The sequence below is a fragment of the Carlito syrichta genome, unplaced genomic scaffold (genome assembly GCF_000164805.1).
Source record: "Carlito syrichta isolate Samal-C Ts95f unplaced genomic scaffold, Tarsius_syrichta-2.0.1 Scaffold304601, whole genome shotgun sequence".
Taxonomy (NCBI): domain Eukaryota; kingdom Metazoa; phylum Chordata; class Mammalia; order Primates; family Tarsiidae; genus Carlito; species Carlito syrichta.
This window is the reverse complement of record NW_007248697.1, coordinates 1,384,556-1,402,920: the sequence shown is the minus strand read 5'-3', so window position 1 is coordinate 1,402,920 and position 18,365 is coordinate 1,384,556. Positions and strand designations below refer to the sequence as shown.

At 34.5% G+C, this 18,365-nt stretch overlaps 1 protein-coding gene across 1 annotated transcript in view; it reads left to right on the top strand.

The window, feature by feature from the left end:
- NBEA (neurobeachin) overlaps positions 1-18,365 on the top strand; it is a 234,495-nt gene that overhangs the window by 6,797 nt on the left and 209,333 nt on the right. The window contains exon 2 of the mRNA XM_008060378.2: positions 9,858-10,001. Coding sequence (XP_008058569.1) covers positions 9,938-10,001 — 64 coding nt within the window. The 5' untranslated portion in view covers positions 9,858-9,937. The remainder of the gene's footprint in view (positions 1-9,857; positions 10,002-18,365) is intronic.

Below are 18,365 nucleotides of genomic sequence, written 5' to 3'. Positions count from 1 at the left end.
AACACAACATCATGTATTTGCAGAGTGGAAAGGGTGCTATATGATGGAACACAGGGCAGTGCAGGGAAAGGGGATGAAGGTGAAGCTGAAAGAGCAGTTGGTCATTCTATAAAGGGATTGTCAGGCAAAGTCATTAAAGGATTTTTCTTTGGGATGATGACACATCATAGAAATGAAGTGACATGCCAAATATAAACAGTAGATAGATCTCAACCCCAACCCAAATACTATTCTCTTACTCTACGGTGTGTTGCTGTTAATACATTTGGAAGTGTCTTCACTGCAGGGACATTATTGAACATCTCCCCGCTGTAAAGTGTTCCTACTAGTTTTTGACTATCATCTGTAAAGGTATATCAAAGCAGATTAACTTAGTATCATTCACAGGATGTGTATTCTGTGTCATTTATAAAAACATTTTTAAATGTGTTTGGTGATTTTTAAAGTGATTTTAAATAATCTATGTCAGCACCATCCCTTAGATATTCTGTTTCTTTAATAATTAAAGAAACATTTGTGTTAGTTACCTTTTCATTCCATGTCTCTGAGACACTTACTTACCTATCCCCAAAATCTCCCACCCGCATTTCCATCATCTCATTCTTTTAAAGTGTATTTTCCCCATTGAACTTTGTGACAGACTTTTTTAAGAAAGAAAAAATTAAAAAACAAGTGTCATTGACCCTGCTGCCTAAGGAAGTTTCCCCATCTTCTCTGCCCTCTTTCAAGTTGTCCAGGTCATCTTTTTGTGCATTCCAAGGGTTGCCAAACTATCTACCTTCCATTCTGCTACTCACCTGCCATTCACCCCTCTTGGCACGTGGTACAGGTTTCTTTTCGTTGTCCTTCCTTTCCTCCTCCTTCTCTGTCCTTCCAGAAAAGAAACATGCTTGTTTACAGGAAATCGTTTTTAAGAGACAAAAATATTTAAGGAAGTGGGGGAAAATCACCCATAGTCCATGTAAAGATACCTACTGTCTTTACCATTTTGGCATTTTTAAATTTCGTATTAGTCTTTTTCTGTGTATATTTTATCACAGGGACCAAACACTATGCGATGTACTCTGATAGCCACAAAGATGAATATTGATCATCTCTTCTCTGTATGATATTTAGTGGGTTCCGAACTGGTCCAAGTTTTCTGTATGTTTTATCATGGTTTTCCACTAAGTAAAATGTACCATGTGATATTTAATATGAAGAAATCTCATTGTACATCATCAAAAATTACCCTAATTTCTTGGCTAATCAAAATCCTACCAAGTAATATCCAGTCTGAAATGCAGAGAGATTCGAGATATATCATGTACATTCTTAAAATATAGTTTATCAAATTTCCTTTTAAAAGCATAGAATGCAGTTTTCTACATTGACTCTATTAAGATTATTGAGTTAACATTTTATACTTATATAGTGCTTTACTTAAATTCAATAACATTTTCTTGCACCTTTTTAATTGCATTTTCTGTTTAAAAATGCTGTTTATGAATATCCCCTTTGTTGGTCTGCTCTGAAAAATACTGCTTACATGTGAATATTTTGAATTAGGAATAAATGAAATTCCGTTTTTGCTGTCACAACCAAATGGTAAAAATGCATTGCATGTCTTTGAAAATCAGTGTAGTCTATTAGCAAGCCTGTCAATATAAAAAGTGCATTCCATTTCCACCTCTTGCTCTAATAACCTTTTCTGTGTTACTCTGAGGCAGTTCACATAATCAGAGTATATTGTCAGCCTACCGGAGTTGGGGAAGCATGAAATGAAAATCACGTTAATATTGATCCAATTCTTTTACTTGCAAGTGTCCTTGATGTCCTTTTCCACTAAGCAATAACTGTTGGTGTTAGGTAGCCATTTTCTTCTCTTCCTCCTTAAATTCCAGTAAACTGTTCACAAGCATAACTAATCTGAATAAGAATTTAGCACTTGGAATACTTTCCTTAAGCAGTGTATCTTTATTAATACCCAGATTGCTAATGCAGCATGTTTCCTATACCACTGAAATATTTCCCCCAGGCTTTTCAGAAAGCAGCCCACCTACAAATATAATGTTTATGTCTAGTTTAAAACAAACAAAAGTCGGTACAAGTTTCTCTTTGGTTAAAACACAAAAAAATACTGTCTTCTGATTTTACATAATATAATGGACCCTAAGTGCCATCAGTTAGGGATTCGGTAAAGGATTACCATTTTTTGAATCAAGTCTACTATAAATTAGAAGCTGGGGTCTTGGGTTTTTAATTTTATGGTAGTATAGATAATATCTATTTTGGATTATTCAGTATATTATCTGTCAATACAAATAAATTGCAATGGGAATCATGGTTAGATCCAGTCCATTCAAACTAAAATACTCACAAGTAAGAAAGGAGGAATTTGGCCATTGCCTTGCTAAACTGCAGTGTGTCCATGTGCTCTTTGAGCTCTGGCCATGTCTCCTGGCTTTGGCTCCCTCCCCTACCTTGTAGAGGTAAATCTCCTCTTTCTCTCTGTCTGATTTACTTTCTAAATAAGTTATATTTCCAAACTAAAAGAAAAAAGAAAAGAAGGAGGAATTTGATGTTTGAACTGTCCAGATTTTATATCCTTACTTATTAAATTTTCTTAATAATACTCAGATTTTTACTTAAAATGGATTTTAAACAACAAATAGAAATAGGCTGGTTGAATAGAAACAGTCTGTTTAACTTATAGAAGTAGTTTATTTCATAAAATGATTTTGTATTGGTAGTGGGATCCTGACTCAGCATCAGGCATAAAAAAGTAAAATGATACTTGAGATTTCTACACATTCTTGCTAATTAAGTGTTTTTATTCAGTATTACTAACAGTTTTTGCCATTGGGATTTTTCTGCTGAATGGTCTGTTCTTTAGGAAAATAATTTTCATACAGATGATGATTTGATTTTTTTCCTTAGTCTTCAGTAGGAAACTGGACTTTCCTTTTTATATCATCATAATGTATGTTTCTTAGGGAAAGAAATACTATATCTGTGTGATAAACCCAAACACTGATTTAAAATTTGAATTTAAATGATTTACAAAGAAAAATATTTACTTCATAATAAATTATTGTTATAGTAGATTATGTTCTATGTATGTATCTATTACTTTTATCTCACAGATACACTAGTGTTAGCATAAAATATTTCTGAACAATAAGTTTCTCAGTATAATAAAATGCTTTCTTTCATCTTTTTTTGAAGAGTTCAAAATTGTTAACTTCTCAGTAGTAGATTGAGTTACACATATTATTGTATGATATCATGTCACCCATATCAAATGTAATTAGCTGAGAGATATAGTTATTTTAAGGTCTTGTCCTTGTAGTGGAAATTAAGTAATATCATTTAGAATTCCTAAACACACTCGTCTGAAAGGTATGTGTTGCTCCGACTTGAGTTTTAAGGAGAAAAAGTAATCTTTAATTTTAAATTTTTCTAAATATTATTGTCATTTATGCTTTTAAAAGAAAGTATTTAGGTTTGAAAATGAAGTGCATCATTTTGTCTCTAAATATTATTGTCATTTATGCTTTTAAAAGAAAGTATTTAGGTTTGAAAATGAATTGCATCATTTTGTCTTATTTACAGAGTGGTAGACTGTATCAAAATGCATTGAACAAGCAAAAAATATTATGAAATGGTGTATATTTAAAAGAATTATTCTTTGAGAAAGAATACATCCTGTGAAACTGATTTCCTGAGGTTTAGGAACAGAATTTCTCAATAATATGTTTAGGTAAAAATAAAATGAGACTAAATTTCCATTCTGCCAGTGTCCTTTCAAAGATGAAGAAAGAAGTCTACATTAAATGCTTTATAGTTTGTTGAGAAAGCAGAAGTTCTTTTTCTTCAAATATCTAAGTTATTACATATTTATATTAATATATATACATATGTATTTTAACATATCTATATACAAAATCAAAAAACCTATCATGCATTGATGCTTTATGTAATTTTATTTAGTAATATCTTCAAGTAAATAAAATTTTATTGAGAGAAAACAGTTTTAAAATGGAAGCTTTTTTCACTCCATTCAGTTTCATAGGCACCTCATAGCACCTAAGCTACATGCTCCTGCCTTCAGGGAGCATCCAGCCTAGTGGAGAAGTAAGGCTCATATTGTGTTGTATTGAATATAAGCAGATGGTTACAACAGCATGGTGGAAGGAAGAATAGGAATATTAACTCCAGTTGAATGAAAGGAAATCATTCGTTGAATGCCTGATGTTGGCTAGGCATTATGCCAAGACCTTAAACTCATGCTTTGTCTTGACTTTTTAATCCTCAAATCAGCCTGCCTTTTTTCTCCTTTGCATAAATCTTTTGCAACACTTTTATAAATAATAAAGCATTAACCATGTTCCTCTTTAGTTTTAATTATATACTCAGTATACTCTTTTACTACTCTAATTAATTTATCTTATTCTATCAAAAATTTAACATTCTGAAAGCTTATTGTGTAAATAATCTTCACACATTTCCATTGTTTCATTTTAGCTTTACAATAATGCTATGAAAATTTGATTGGAAAATACTTGTTATTGCTCTTTCATCAGTTGGGAAACTGAAATTAAGAGATGGGTCTGGATTTTTTTTTTTTGAATCCTAATGGATATTTATGGGAATAATAAAGTGTGAATGGCAAATCACAAGTCCAACTTCCTCATTTATGAGGAAACTGTAAAGGACATAAAAGGAAAAGTAACTGAAGGTAATGTGCTTGTAAATGATTAATATGTGAATTATATGTCTGTGTTTTCATGTGCTTTTTCACAAGCATTTACTACCACTTGTGCACTTGAAACACTAGAAATTAAGGTCCAACAAAGAATCCCTAAATAGAAGACTCCAAAATGAATAACGATAATATGTTATGACTTATTTCTAAGATACAGATTATACTGAGGAAGTGATAAAATCAACCAAATTGAATCTTGAAGGACAAAGGCAGGTAAGAGGATTCTATGTAGAAGAAATTACATATGTCAGACTTTAAGATCTGAGACAGTATGACATGTGTGGGAACAAAAGTAGTCAGCTTTGGGGAAGTATGAGGCACAAAGAGCCCACATCAGTAAGATAGTGAAGTAAAGTAAACAGGGGCCAGGTCTTGAGCTGTAGACCATGTATTTAAATTGTACAGAAAAATAGCACTGAAAATGTAGTCTTCCCTAGTTGATATACATAAGATAGATATATATACCCACACACACACCTATATGTACACATACATACATATATCACTTTTTAATAAGTGACAAAGCCATATTCCACAGTATAAATAATAATAGCATACACTGGTAAGAAGCTGATTCTACAAACTGGCTTATGTTGGGGGTTATATCTGTTCTTTTTGTGCGCTAGCCACATGTATATGATTCATGGCTTATCTATTGTTGTGAATTACTTTTTTCTTTATTAGTGTCGATGTTTTAGAATGAACTACAGGATACTTTCTTAAACAGAAATGAAATACCATGTAGTATTTTCCGTTACATTAATTGCTCATATTTATCAATAGAAAAGAACATAAAGAGCAAATGAACTCATTTCTTGGCTTGATGGTTTGGCCATTCCAGGTAGATGTATTCTTTGATATCACTAAGGTGGCATTATGTCTTCAATTTGTCATTTCTGTATTAACTTCTTATTTAAAACAACAATATTTTAAATAAATCTTATTTAAAATGATAAAACTTCAAAATTAATAATATAGTAGTGACAATAATGTGGGAATATAATAACAGTACTAGAAACATTTAATTATCCTGTTGCTTCACTTGTAAAATATACTTTGTTTCACATGGATTCTTGGTTATTAAGAGAAATTTTATGAAAAAGGAACTGTAGGCTTCATGCAGTATTCCATATTAGATCATATTTTCACATGCAGAGCTTCTTCAAATGTACATATTGACTGAGAAGTCTTCCATGTGTTTATTATTTATAACATGATGTGGAAAGTAACATGGTCTTTATAGACTAATGAAGCTAAATCGGAAATTACACCATGTTACTATAATTTTTTTTCTTCTGAATTTTTTTAATTGTATGGCATTTTAATGTTTTCATTAAAATATTATATATCTCTATCCTATCCCACTTTACATGTAATTTACATTTCAAATCCAAGGCATTCTGGTGGTTTGTGGCGTTCGCTCGTTAATTTCTTGATAAATGGCTAAAGAGGCCAAGAAGTGCACTCGGTCCAACCTGTCTTCTGAAGATAGATGATCTCAAATAAATTCTCTTCCCAATCAGATTTTGATTTGTTGGGTGTTAAACCAATTCTTTCTAAGGACAATGTTTATAAGCCTTGTAATGAGACAGCCCTTTGAGACCTTACCTCTTTTTGCTTGTAATTTTGATGAATGAAACTCTAATTCATAAAGGATATTGTGATTGAAAAGCACCTTTAGATCTTGTACACTTTAATTTAGATAAATGTTTGGTGCAGTACCATAAAATCAGGACATTTACTGGGCTGCAAACTGATAACACTTCAACAGGAATGATAAGGTCAGTGTGTTGATGTGGATTCATTTTCTATATATCTTTTAAAAACATGATTGCTTTACTGCTTTAAAACCAGAAGGGATAAAATTGAAAGTTTGGTATACCTTTCAGAGCTCACCTTCCTTCCACTACATTTTTTATATTGGTTAATTTTTATTTTGGTAATGCAAGAGTAACATAAAGCTTTTTTTTAAAACTGACAAAGCAGATTACACATGATTATGATACAAGGAAAAACTTGCTTTATTAGGCTAACTCACATTTAAAAGGCTTTATTGACTTTCACGTTATGAACCAAGTTCCCTTTCGTGTAAATACATAGATTCTACAACTCACAAAGACTTTGGGATATCTTGGCAACTTCAGATTTAGAAATACCTGGAGGTGACTGTTATGTCTGAGTGTATTTATTTATTCAGTATTTATGAAGGCTTGCTCTGTGCCAGGCAGTGTGCTAAGTACTGAGAATACCCAAACAAAAGCATGTTTCCAGTCATCAAGAAGCTTCCAAGCTATCGTGGAGATAAACAGTTGCAATACCTAAAACTATAGTCACAGAATTTATGAGGTATGGAGGAAGCAGAAGGGGAAAGTCTTAAGTCTACCTTAAGAAATCACAAAAGGGAATGGGACAGGGTGGGAGGGTGGGTGGTAAACTTGAACTTCTGTTCAGCAAACGTTTGTGGCCCAGCTTCTTCTGAGTTACAGGCACTGAAATCACAGAAAATGGGGCTCTGGCCTAGTGGAGAGGACAGGCACATGACAGATAAGATCTGTGTAGCGCAGTTGAGTTGTGTATAAGCTGTGAAGGTGCAGAAAGATTGGTAGCAAAGGCATGTGAAGGAAGTTAATTTTGAAGGACACATAGGAATTAGCCAGAGAAAGGAGGAAGGAAGGAGCGTACCATATAAAGGAATACTGTTAGCTTCAGGTAAAGAGGGATGTGAGGCATGGCAAACCTTGGAAGCTATGAATGGTCCAATGTTGCTGAGGGGGAGAAAAGAGGATAAAGGACCTTGGTCAGCCATGCTAAGCAGCTTTGCTTTTGTCTTACAGCATAAGCCTTGCATGAGTGCTGTTGATGGGGAGGAGTTAAAAAACAATATAAAACAGAAAACATCCTTAGCTTCTTGGTGTTTTGTAATACTCTCTCTGGCAGAAGTATGGAAAGTGGTGTAAGTAAGGCAGCTAGTGAAGCCCCCTAGACCCAAACAACAATGCCCTGAATGAGGGCAGTGGCAGTCATCATGCAGGATGAATTCTTAGGTTTTGGGCTTTAGTAAGTGGGTTGATCAAAATAGGAGGAGGAGGAACAAGAGACAATTAGCTCAGAGAAATGTGCAGTTAATAATATTCAGGCAAAGATGTTTAGAAATATAGCTGTCAAGACCTTAAAAAAGACTTCTGGTTTATTAATTATTGGACTTGCCTCTTCTGTTCTCAAATGATATAAGCTCTGTGTTTCTCTGTGTATTTGCCAAGAAGCAAGCAACTTACAAAGATAACTGCCCTCGGAAGATTACTGTTATGCTGGCTTTATATCACCAAAAATAAAATAGAATTAAGATAAGATTCTGAAGCATTCCGTTTTCTATCCTTAATCTTTCATTCCAGAAATAAGAATTATCTATGGGCGAGTGGAAAAAAAATACACATATAATCCATTTAATTCCCCTCTCCTCCAATGCAGCATGGATTTGTAATAATATTATTGGTCTCTGAAGTATTTATTAAAATATATGTTTAACAATCTGCTACATAATACTGTTAAGCTATATATTAGCCATGTTCTCTAAATGCTGTTATCTAGGAGGAGCTAGGATGACAGACTCCACTCTCAGCCAATGACATTCTATAATGGCATTATGACATGACTGTATTCCTCAACATGTGTTTTTATTCCTATGTCCTTTCTTTGAGTCCATTTTTTAATGTTTTAGCTCACAAAATTGGCCTATAGTCACTGACAAAAAGAAGTATATAAACTGCATAGGAAAAAGGCTAACGCTGCTTTCCAGTGAAACTTTTAGGACAGCCAGATGTTCTTCCAAGAAAATGGTTCAGCAAACATCAATAGGTAGTAATGGACTATCGGAAGTCCAAGGGTATAGGCCTGGGAGAATTGACCAAAAGTATTATAAATTGTAACTAGTGAGTATTTTGGCCAGAGGCATGTCATGATTTGAGAGCAATTGCCTGTGTATACAACACTGTAACTTCTCCACGAAATATAATACAGCACCACCATATAGGACTGATTTATTAGGTTCTCATTTCCAGGCATATATCCACCACACCAGATGATGGAGATATTTTCCTAGCTAATGCTGCTCCTTGAAGCCTATATTGTAATACTACAGCTAAAACACAGTAAACTACGTTTTCTTCCAAATTGAATTTCTACTTCAAGTGACATGAAATATTATGTGTGTATGTGTGGTATGTGTGTATTTATGTATATGCATGCAAAAATGTACTTGCAATTCAGAGAATTTTAGATTCCTTGTCATCTGCCAAAGAAGATGCTTGAATGTAAATTTGGAAATATTTGTTAACCGTTCAAAATCTTTGTGAATCTTGAGGGATTCACATGCATTCGTTTCCAACTTGTACCTTGATTGACATGTTAATGCCAGCTCACGTTTTGCTACTTTTTTGGTGCTTATTTTTATGTGGTTTGATTTTGGCTTTCTGTATTATCTTATATATCAAAATAAGTTATATCATTTTGAAAAACCAGCATCTATTTCATTCATTGCTAAAGAAATAGCTATTGTGAAGTGGGGTTTCTGTCTTCATCATTCCTACCTCCATCTTTCTATAACTTTTCAGGGACAACTGTTTTTCCCCTCATATGCTTTCTTGTTTATCTCATATTTGCATTACCTACTTCCAAAAGTGATCTGATCAGTTGATTAGCTAATTCACACAAAAATACAAACATGTAAAACTATATAATTTTATGCATCAGAAACCTGCAACTGGGGTGGAGTGTAGATTTTGTTGTAGAAACTGCACTGATCTTAGAGTCTTAAGATATGGATCATAGAGTTCTTTCTCTGCTGCTAGCTAGCCAGGTCCCTCCACAATACATGTCGCCTTCTCAGCCTGTTTCTTCATCTGTGAGACAAGGGTAGGTAATCCAAGTGCCCTTGTACCATGACTCCTTTCTCACAGAAGGCCAGACGAGAAAAACCAGGTAAAAATGTTCTGTAATTATAAAGGAATATGTAAATGCAGCATATAACCACAATAAAGTAATCAAGTATTTGTAACACTATAAGCAAGAGCAATGACAGTGACCTAAATTACTATATTTCGGTTGTGAATAGGCACTGAAGAAGATGTGGTGAAGTCAAAGAAGACATTCAGAAGTCAAGCAATTGTGAACCAGAATGCAGAGACAGAACTGATGCTGGAAGGAGACGATGATGCAGTCAGTCTGCTACAAGAGAAAGAAATCGACAATCTTGCAGGTACATTTTTAACTTTGTTCTATTTATTATAATAAAGACACACAGAGTTACTGAATTTAAAATCTATGTCCTGGTGGATAAATGCATGCCAGTGGTGTCAGTTATGTGAATGTTAATGATTTACTTACTCTCACTCAAACGTGTATTTTACTGCAATGAGTGAGGAGCATTAGCGCTCTCTGTAATGATCAACCTTTTATATAGGAGAAATGTACAAAATATAAGTTGTAACTGCCTATATATCTGGGGTGGGGGACAGGATGATAGACTTGTTGACTTACGTGTATCTCTAACATGCTAACGGCCACAAGGAATAGCCCCTCAGCCAGGCGTCCATTGAATTCGCCATTTCCTCCCTGTTGTCACTCTCAGGAATGTCCCTCCCCCTCCTGTTTTGTCTTGGCCTCATGCTGCTAGTCCTCTGTCCCAAGGAGACATCCTTCCCCACCACCTCAGTGTTACCTTGTTCTGGTGCTGGGATAAGGTCAATTCTGGACGGCATCTGCAGTGACCAGATGGGCTATGGATGTCTTAGCATGTTAACCCATAATCCTCAAACCACTTTGAGAATCTGATAAAAGCAGATTGCTTCATGAAGACGCATATACAGTTTAGAACACAGTTACAGAGTGTTCACTAACCCCTGAAAACCAGTCCATGGAATCATATCCTCCATCTCAGGTTTAAAAAACTCAAAAAGTGACTGAGTCTCACCTCAGTTCTAAATTTTCAGCCTATGCAACGTTGGGGTGGCAGGTGGCAATAGAAAGGTGGACATATATTTATCATTCCATATATAAAATCGCACTTATGTTTCCAGGAGCATTCTGAAAATATCTGCCAGGGCTTTACAAAACCCTCCAGTGATATATTTCTTCTAGTTAGTGACTTCTCTTTTTTACCAAGGAGTTGTTACTGTTCATTATAAGTTGGTGATAGCACATTATTCTCCCTCTTCTAGACTAAGAAAATGTTTAATAAGGTTATTTTAATGCTAGAGCCTAGATATGTCTATGTGATTAACATTTTTGTATCATGAAAACTATTTTTCCATTTTGAAAGTATTCTTAAGACTGTGACTAAATGCTTGCCTCAATTTCTTAAGTAAGTGTTCAGGTTTTGGTTTTGCCATTTTTGTCGTTTGTTTGTTTTAGTAGCTTAGAGGTTTTTTTACCTAAGGCCATTTGGAAATTTAAGCAAATGAGGCTCACTGATTCTGTTTGCCTACAGGTGTGTTTTCTCCCCCCCACTCATTCTTGATCTTAAAGAACATAGAAAATTCACAGATGATATTTCTAACCTTTTTAGAAGATGTGTCATCTTTCCTCATTCACATATACTGGCAGATATGTTTAATAATTGTACAATTTAGTTGAGACTCCCTGGTCCTTTGTTCCCACTGAAGATAATTAATTAGTGGATACAAATTTGCCTAGTCCCTTGAATTTTTTTTAATAAGACTGCCCAGTAGTGCCAGTGGAACAATCCAACACAGACTAATAACCCCTTTCTATTTCTCTTCTTTAATGGTACCTAATTATGAATATTAATTTATATTAATAAGCAAAAGTCTCCCTCTAAATTTATTATGTTCAAACAGCTAAAGAATAGAGAAAATATGCTTGCAATCAATTATTTCAAAATCAAATCATGTGGTTCCTGACCAATTCACTTCATCAAAAACTCCTCTAACTTCTGTCTTTTAACAGATTTTTCATTGAGCACATCTGCTCCTATTTATATCCACCTGGTCCTAACTCAGACTCTTCTAGCGAGATCCTCGCGTCTGAAAAATCTCACAAATGTCCTAAAACATTGATTCCCTGCCTACTCTGTAGTGTTCATTTTTTAAAAACCAGCCCATAGATGTACTGTGAACCTTGAATGCACTGGAAGAGACGTAGGGGATGGATGTTTTATGAAGGACCACAGAAATTGTCTGCATAATTTATAGTAACATATAGATTCATCTTGTAAATATTGAAGCCAGTTAATTAATCTACACTGACATAATAGTGATAATGTTACTAAAATCTATTTTTAGAAGCTAATTACAAGCCAGAATTCTTAGGTTTAAGAAGTCAGCTGTTGATAAAATTACAGGTAACCTAAATACATACCTTTTTTTGTTGTTGCTGCCCTAAGAAATTAATTGTCCAGATTGTGGTTATCTCTGTTCCAGAAACTAAAATTTACTAAATTATGGTGTCTTTCTTATTCATAACTTATCTAAGAAGCCTGGTAGAGCTGTACTGCCTAAACAGAGTGTCACCATCACAGCAGACCTAAGTTCAAATTAAAATCTAGGTGATCCTAAGACCTATTTACAATATTAATATTGTCTCTTTTTTTGCTGTCACAGAAATATTACATAAAATAAGTCCCTTTTTCAATCTCTAAGATGAAAATTACAGGTTTTTCTTTTCACAACTTAACTTAATGATATGGCCTACATATTATTAGTATAAGAAATGTGCCTTCAAGTATATAAATGTAATCAGAGTTCTTAGATTTTAGAGTGTATAAAAAAGAATATACCATTTTTAGAATAGTAATGTTAAAACTAAACACACTGACTAGAATACTATATTTTCCTGTTCTTACAAAACACTCTTTTGCTGACATAGGCACACAGATGAGATCATATATTATGCTTTGTCAATATACAGTATTACTTAATAATCAAGTTAAACTCAAACAGAAAAAGGTATGCTAGTTAATATAGAAAACTAAGGAAAAGTACTTATTTAAGATTAATTCTGGTTTGGGTTTTAAAGTATAGGGTCAATTTCTGCTTCTAAAAGGAAGCAAAAAAGAAAAAAGACTAGCTAGCCTGTCTTACCAGGACCCAGACAGTGTTCAGAGGGCTTTGTGTGCGGTAACCCACTTAATCTTTACAACAACCCCATAAGGTAGATAATACTGTTACCACCAATTTTAGAAATGATGCAGAGGTCAGGAAATTAAGCAATTTGCACGAGGTTGAAAAGTATATAAAATAATATATTTCTTTAAAAATATGCATATGTGGTTTGAACGAAAATATACCAAATAGTATATTTAAATATGTGTGGGATTGTGTATGTGTATGTATATTTACTTTAAGACTCTTACAAAATGATGTAAAAATGAGATCTTCCATTTGTAACTCAATTTTTACACTAGTTTCATTATATTACAAGTTTATGAATATGCATAATTTTACTTTTATTTAGTCTATGGGTGGCCCAAAATCAATCTGGTACGTTTAAAAAATCTGATGACTAGAATGCTTTTGGCACAATTTTACATAAATATTGATCTTTTCTCATGTTTTCTCCATACTGTTTGACGTTTTCTAGTTTGATTTAAGATAAAGTGTTCCACAAAATTCTGTAGCTTTAAATGTCATATAATTTTCTGTTTCACTTTTAGTTCTCTTTCTTCCCAAGCTGTTCATCTCAAGAGGCAAGTTAAATGTATGTGACTACTAATTATTCAAGTTATTATGTATTGTACAAATGGCTAATTTGACTATAATATAGAAGTATACCAATCAATAAAGCAATTATTTTGCTAATAACACCTAACTTAATTTCCCTTAATTGCTTTTTTAGTCTGTAGTGATTCACCCCAGTGAATCAGCACCTAAGATTCCAGATTTCAATTTACTAATTACATTTTTACTGAAAACATTGAGATTAATTGGTATAACTCAATGGATTTTTATCTAAAATCTTGATTATTTGTTTTAATTTGAAACTTAACAAATAGTTCCTTAAATAATAATTGTGTGACTTAAAATTAAGATTAACTCAAATTTATAAAAATTGACAAGTGAAGGATTTAATTAAACCAACAGAAAGAACTGTGTTCCACAAATGAAATGTATTATATGTCTTTTAGAGTGAGTCTGTCACATTTGATTAGTGATTAAAAATATATTTTACATAATAGAGTTGGAATCTATATAGATTTCTTTCTTTTAAAAGATGTGGGGTACAATTCAGGATTAGGTATACAAATAAATGGTCATTGTACAGGTAAAGTTTGGCCTCACTTCACCTGGTTTGAGATCAGGTACCCTTACTGATGAAAAGTGGCCCTTCCCACCCTGGGCAGTTTCCCATTACTGCCAGCCCCTTTCTTACAGCATTATGATAATTGTTCAGCATCGACTTATGCGTGAGAACATGTGGTACTCAGTTCTTTGTTTCTGTGATAGATCACTGAGTATTACAGACTCTAAATCCATCTAAGTTGCTGTAAAGTTCATAATTTTGTCCTTCTTTATTGCTGAATAATATTTTATCGAGGATATGCACCACATTTTTGTATCCAGTCTACTTTCGATGGGCAGCATGGTTGGTTCCTTGTCTTTGCCACTGTGAATAGTGCTGCAGTAAACATGCGTGCACAAGTATCTTTTTTGCAGAATGATTTGAGTTCCTCCAGATATATTCCCAGGAGGAGGATTGCTGGGTCGTATGGAAGGTCAATTTTTAGATCTTTTAGGAATCGCCACACTGTTTTCCACAGAGGTTGTACTAGTTTACACTCCCACCAACAGTGTAGAAGTGTTCCCTCTTCCCCAGCATCTGTTGTTTTTTGAGTTATTGAGGATGGTCATCCTGACTGGAGTTAGGTGGCATCTTGGTGTGATTCCAGTTTGCATTTCTTTGATGACTAGAGAGGCTGAGCATTTGTTCATGTATCTGCTGGATGTTCATTTGTCTTCTTTTGAGAAGTGTGTATTCATATCCTTTGCCCACTTTTTAACAGGGCTGTTTGGCTTTTTTTTTTTTGTTGGCACGTTTGAGTTCCTTGTAGATTCCAGATATTAGGTCCTTGTCAGACATACAGTTGGCAAATATTTTTTCCCATTCTGTGGGCTGTCTCCCTGCTTTCTTGATGATTTCTTTGGTTTGCAGAAGCTTTTCAGTTTGAGGTCCTACTTGTCTATCCTATCTCTTGGCATGAACATTGGGGTTTTGATCAGAAATTGGTTGCCAGTGCCAATTTCCATAAGGGTGTCTCCTGCATTTTCTAAGGTTCTTATAGTTGAGGTTTTACATTTAGGTCTTTGATCCATTTAGAGTTGGTTTTTGTATACGGCCATGAGTAGGGGTCTTGTTTTAATCTTCTGCATGTGGTCAGCCAGTTTTCCCAGCACCTTTTACTGAATAGGTTCTCCTCTCCCCAGTGATTGTTGTTAGAGGCTTTGTCGAAGATGAGTTGGTTGAGACATTGAGGTTTTGCTTCCGGAATCTCTGTCCTGTTCCGTTGGTCCATATGCTCACCACTATACCAATACCAGGCTGTTCTGATTATTGTAACCTTATAATAAGACTTAAAGCCTAAAAATGTGATACCTCCGCCTTTGTTTCCTTTGCTGAAGATTGTTTTGTCTATTTGTGGTCATTTGTGTTTCCATATGAATTTCTGTGTTGTCGTTTCCAGGTCTGAGAAGAATGATGTTCGTAATTTAATGGGTATTGCGTTAAATCTGCAGATTGCCTTGGGAAGGATGGACATCTTAACAATGTTGATTCTTCCATTCCACTAGCATGGAATATTTTTCCATTTGTTTGTATCATCTTTGATTTCTTTGAACAGTGTTTTGTAGTTTTCTGCTTAGGAGGATGCTGAGGTATTTTATTTTTGTTGTTATTGTAATGGTATTGTGCTTTTTATTTGGTTCTCTGCCTGTTTGTTGTTGGTGTATAAGAATGCGACTGCCTTTTGCATGTTGATTTTGTACCCTGAAACTTTGCCAGAGTCCTTTATCAATGCAAGAAGGTTTTTGACAGATTCTCCTGGGTTTTCAAGGTATAGGATCATATCATCAGCAAACAGGGATAACTTGACTTCTCTTCCTATTTAGATGCCCCTGATTTCCTTCTCTTGTCTTGCTCTAGCTCGGACTTTCATTACTATGTTGAACAGGAGCGGTGAAAGTGGGCAGTATTGTCTTGTTCCGGCTTTCAGGGGAAATGCTTTCAATTTCTATCTGCTCAGCAATATGTTGGCTGTTGGTTTATCATAGATGGCTTTTACTGTTTTGAGGTTTGTTACTTCCAAAGCTTAGTGATTTTACTAGTACAGGGAATTCTGAGTTAATAATATTGATGTTTATAATGATGGTCCTTTATACTTTATCAGTTCTGTAAATTGTAGTTTATTTTTTGTTTGTATATACAGATAGCAAATATATATACATACATAGTTTATACATACGTGTGTGTGTGTGTGTGTGTGTTGTTATTACCAACAGTCCACCCATCATCTACTAACTTAAAAGCTTCACAGGCCTAAACTAATGTCCAAACTTCATCTGAAATATCCTTTCCATTTCTCTCTCTTTTTTTCTTTTCTGCTTTTCCTTTATTATTTATTTTAGAATCATGGGGTACATGTGAGGATTTGCTACATATGTATGTTGCATGAAAGGGGGGGTTGGGCCTCTGATAAGCCCTCTCCCCACCCCACCCCTAGTAGTAAGCACAGTACCCCATGAGTGGTTTTGTATCCCTTGTACCCTCTTCCTCCTTCCCTCCTTTGACAGTGTCCAATGTCTGTTGTTCCTATCCTTGTGCCTATGTGTGCCCAGTGTTTAGTGCCCACTTATGTGTCAGAACATGTGGTATTCAGTTTTGTGCTCCTGTGATAATTTGCTTAAGGATGATGACCTCCAGTTGCATCCATGTTGCTGTAGAGGACATGATTTTGTTCTTCTTTGTGACTGTATAGTATTCCATAGTGTATATGTACCCCATTTCTCTATTGCAGATCCTCTTCCATCTCCTCCTGACACAAACCCTTCCCATTGTTAAGACCCATTTAAAACACTTATGAAGTATTCACTGGCCAATCTTTGGAACTCCATAACATTTTTTTGTTAACATTTTTTGGAAACAGCTTTTTTGAGAGGTAATTCGCATTCCATATAATAGACCCATTTATAGTGTATAGTTCAATGATTTTTAGTATAAAGAACTATGCAGCCATAGCCAGAGTCAGTTTTAGAACGTGTCATCACCCCAGTAGACACTTTGTACTCTTTGACTTGCTCTTCTCCAGCTTTCATGTTCCTCCTCAGTCCTAAACAACCACTAATCCACGGTCTGTCTCTATAGATTTGCCAATATGGGTATTTCATCTAAATGGAAACTTAGTCATTTCTCTGGCTTCTTTTACTTAGCATGTTGTGGCATTCATGTCTTTTTTATGGCGGGTATGGCAGATATTACATTGTATGGAGGGACCACATTTTGCTTACCAGTTGATTAGTTGATGGACGTCTGGGTTATTTTACCTCTTTACTACTATGAATAATGCTGCTATGAACATTCATATGCAAGATTTTTTTTGTCATCATATGTTTTCATTTCTCTTGAATATATATTTAGGCGAGAAATTGTCAGGTCAAAAAACAACTCCATGTTTAAGTTTTTGAGAAATTGCTAAGCTGTTTACCAAGTGACTGTACCATTTTACATTCTCATCAACAATATGTGAGGGTGTCTGTTTCTCCATATCCTTCCAACACTTGTTCTTATCTGTCTTTTTTTATTATAGCCACTCTATAACATTTTGATTATATCATTCTTAAGGCACTTACCACATAAAGCCTTGTACTGTATATGTTTTTCCATGTTTTTTCTCTCCTTTTTAGACTGTTGATTCCTTATAGATAGCAGTCATATACTATGTACCTTTATACTGTGAAAAAATATTCTAACATAATTATTTGCTCTTAAACATTTCCACTGAAAAATCTTATGTAGGTAAACTGGAGAACTGAGATAATCACCTAGTTTATTTATACCAAAAATAAAATAAAACAAAATATATTTTGAGCTATTGAAATTAAATATCTGGGGGCTCAAATGATCAGACTGTCTGCTCATACTAACTAAATTATGCAAATAACTACTCAGTTCATCACTTGAATTTTCCGTGGTAAATTCTGCTAAGTGTGTCAATTTAACTAAATGTCTCTGCAGTTCAAAATAACATTGCCACTATTAACCAAAAGTATATATATACTTTTTTTTATATATATATATTTTTTTTCCTCTAGCACATAGAAAAGTTCTATAACCAATGGATTATAATGTTACCTTGAATATCTTTAAAAAGATAGTATAGAGAAATTGCACCAGAGTGCATGTGTCAGAATATAAGAGTTGGATTTTTGTATGTGGTGGGGCATTTGAAAGTGGTAGGTTTGCCGGGCTCGGTGGCTCAGCCTGTAATCCCGCGTCTTTGGGAGGCTGAGGTGCATGGATTGCCTGAGCCCACGGGTTCAAGACCCGCCTGGGTAGCGAGACCTCATCTCTACAATAAATCAAAAACTCAGCCGGGCATGGTAGCGCATGCCTG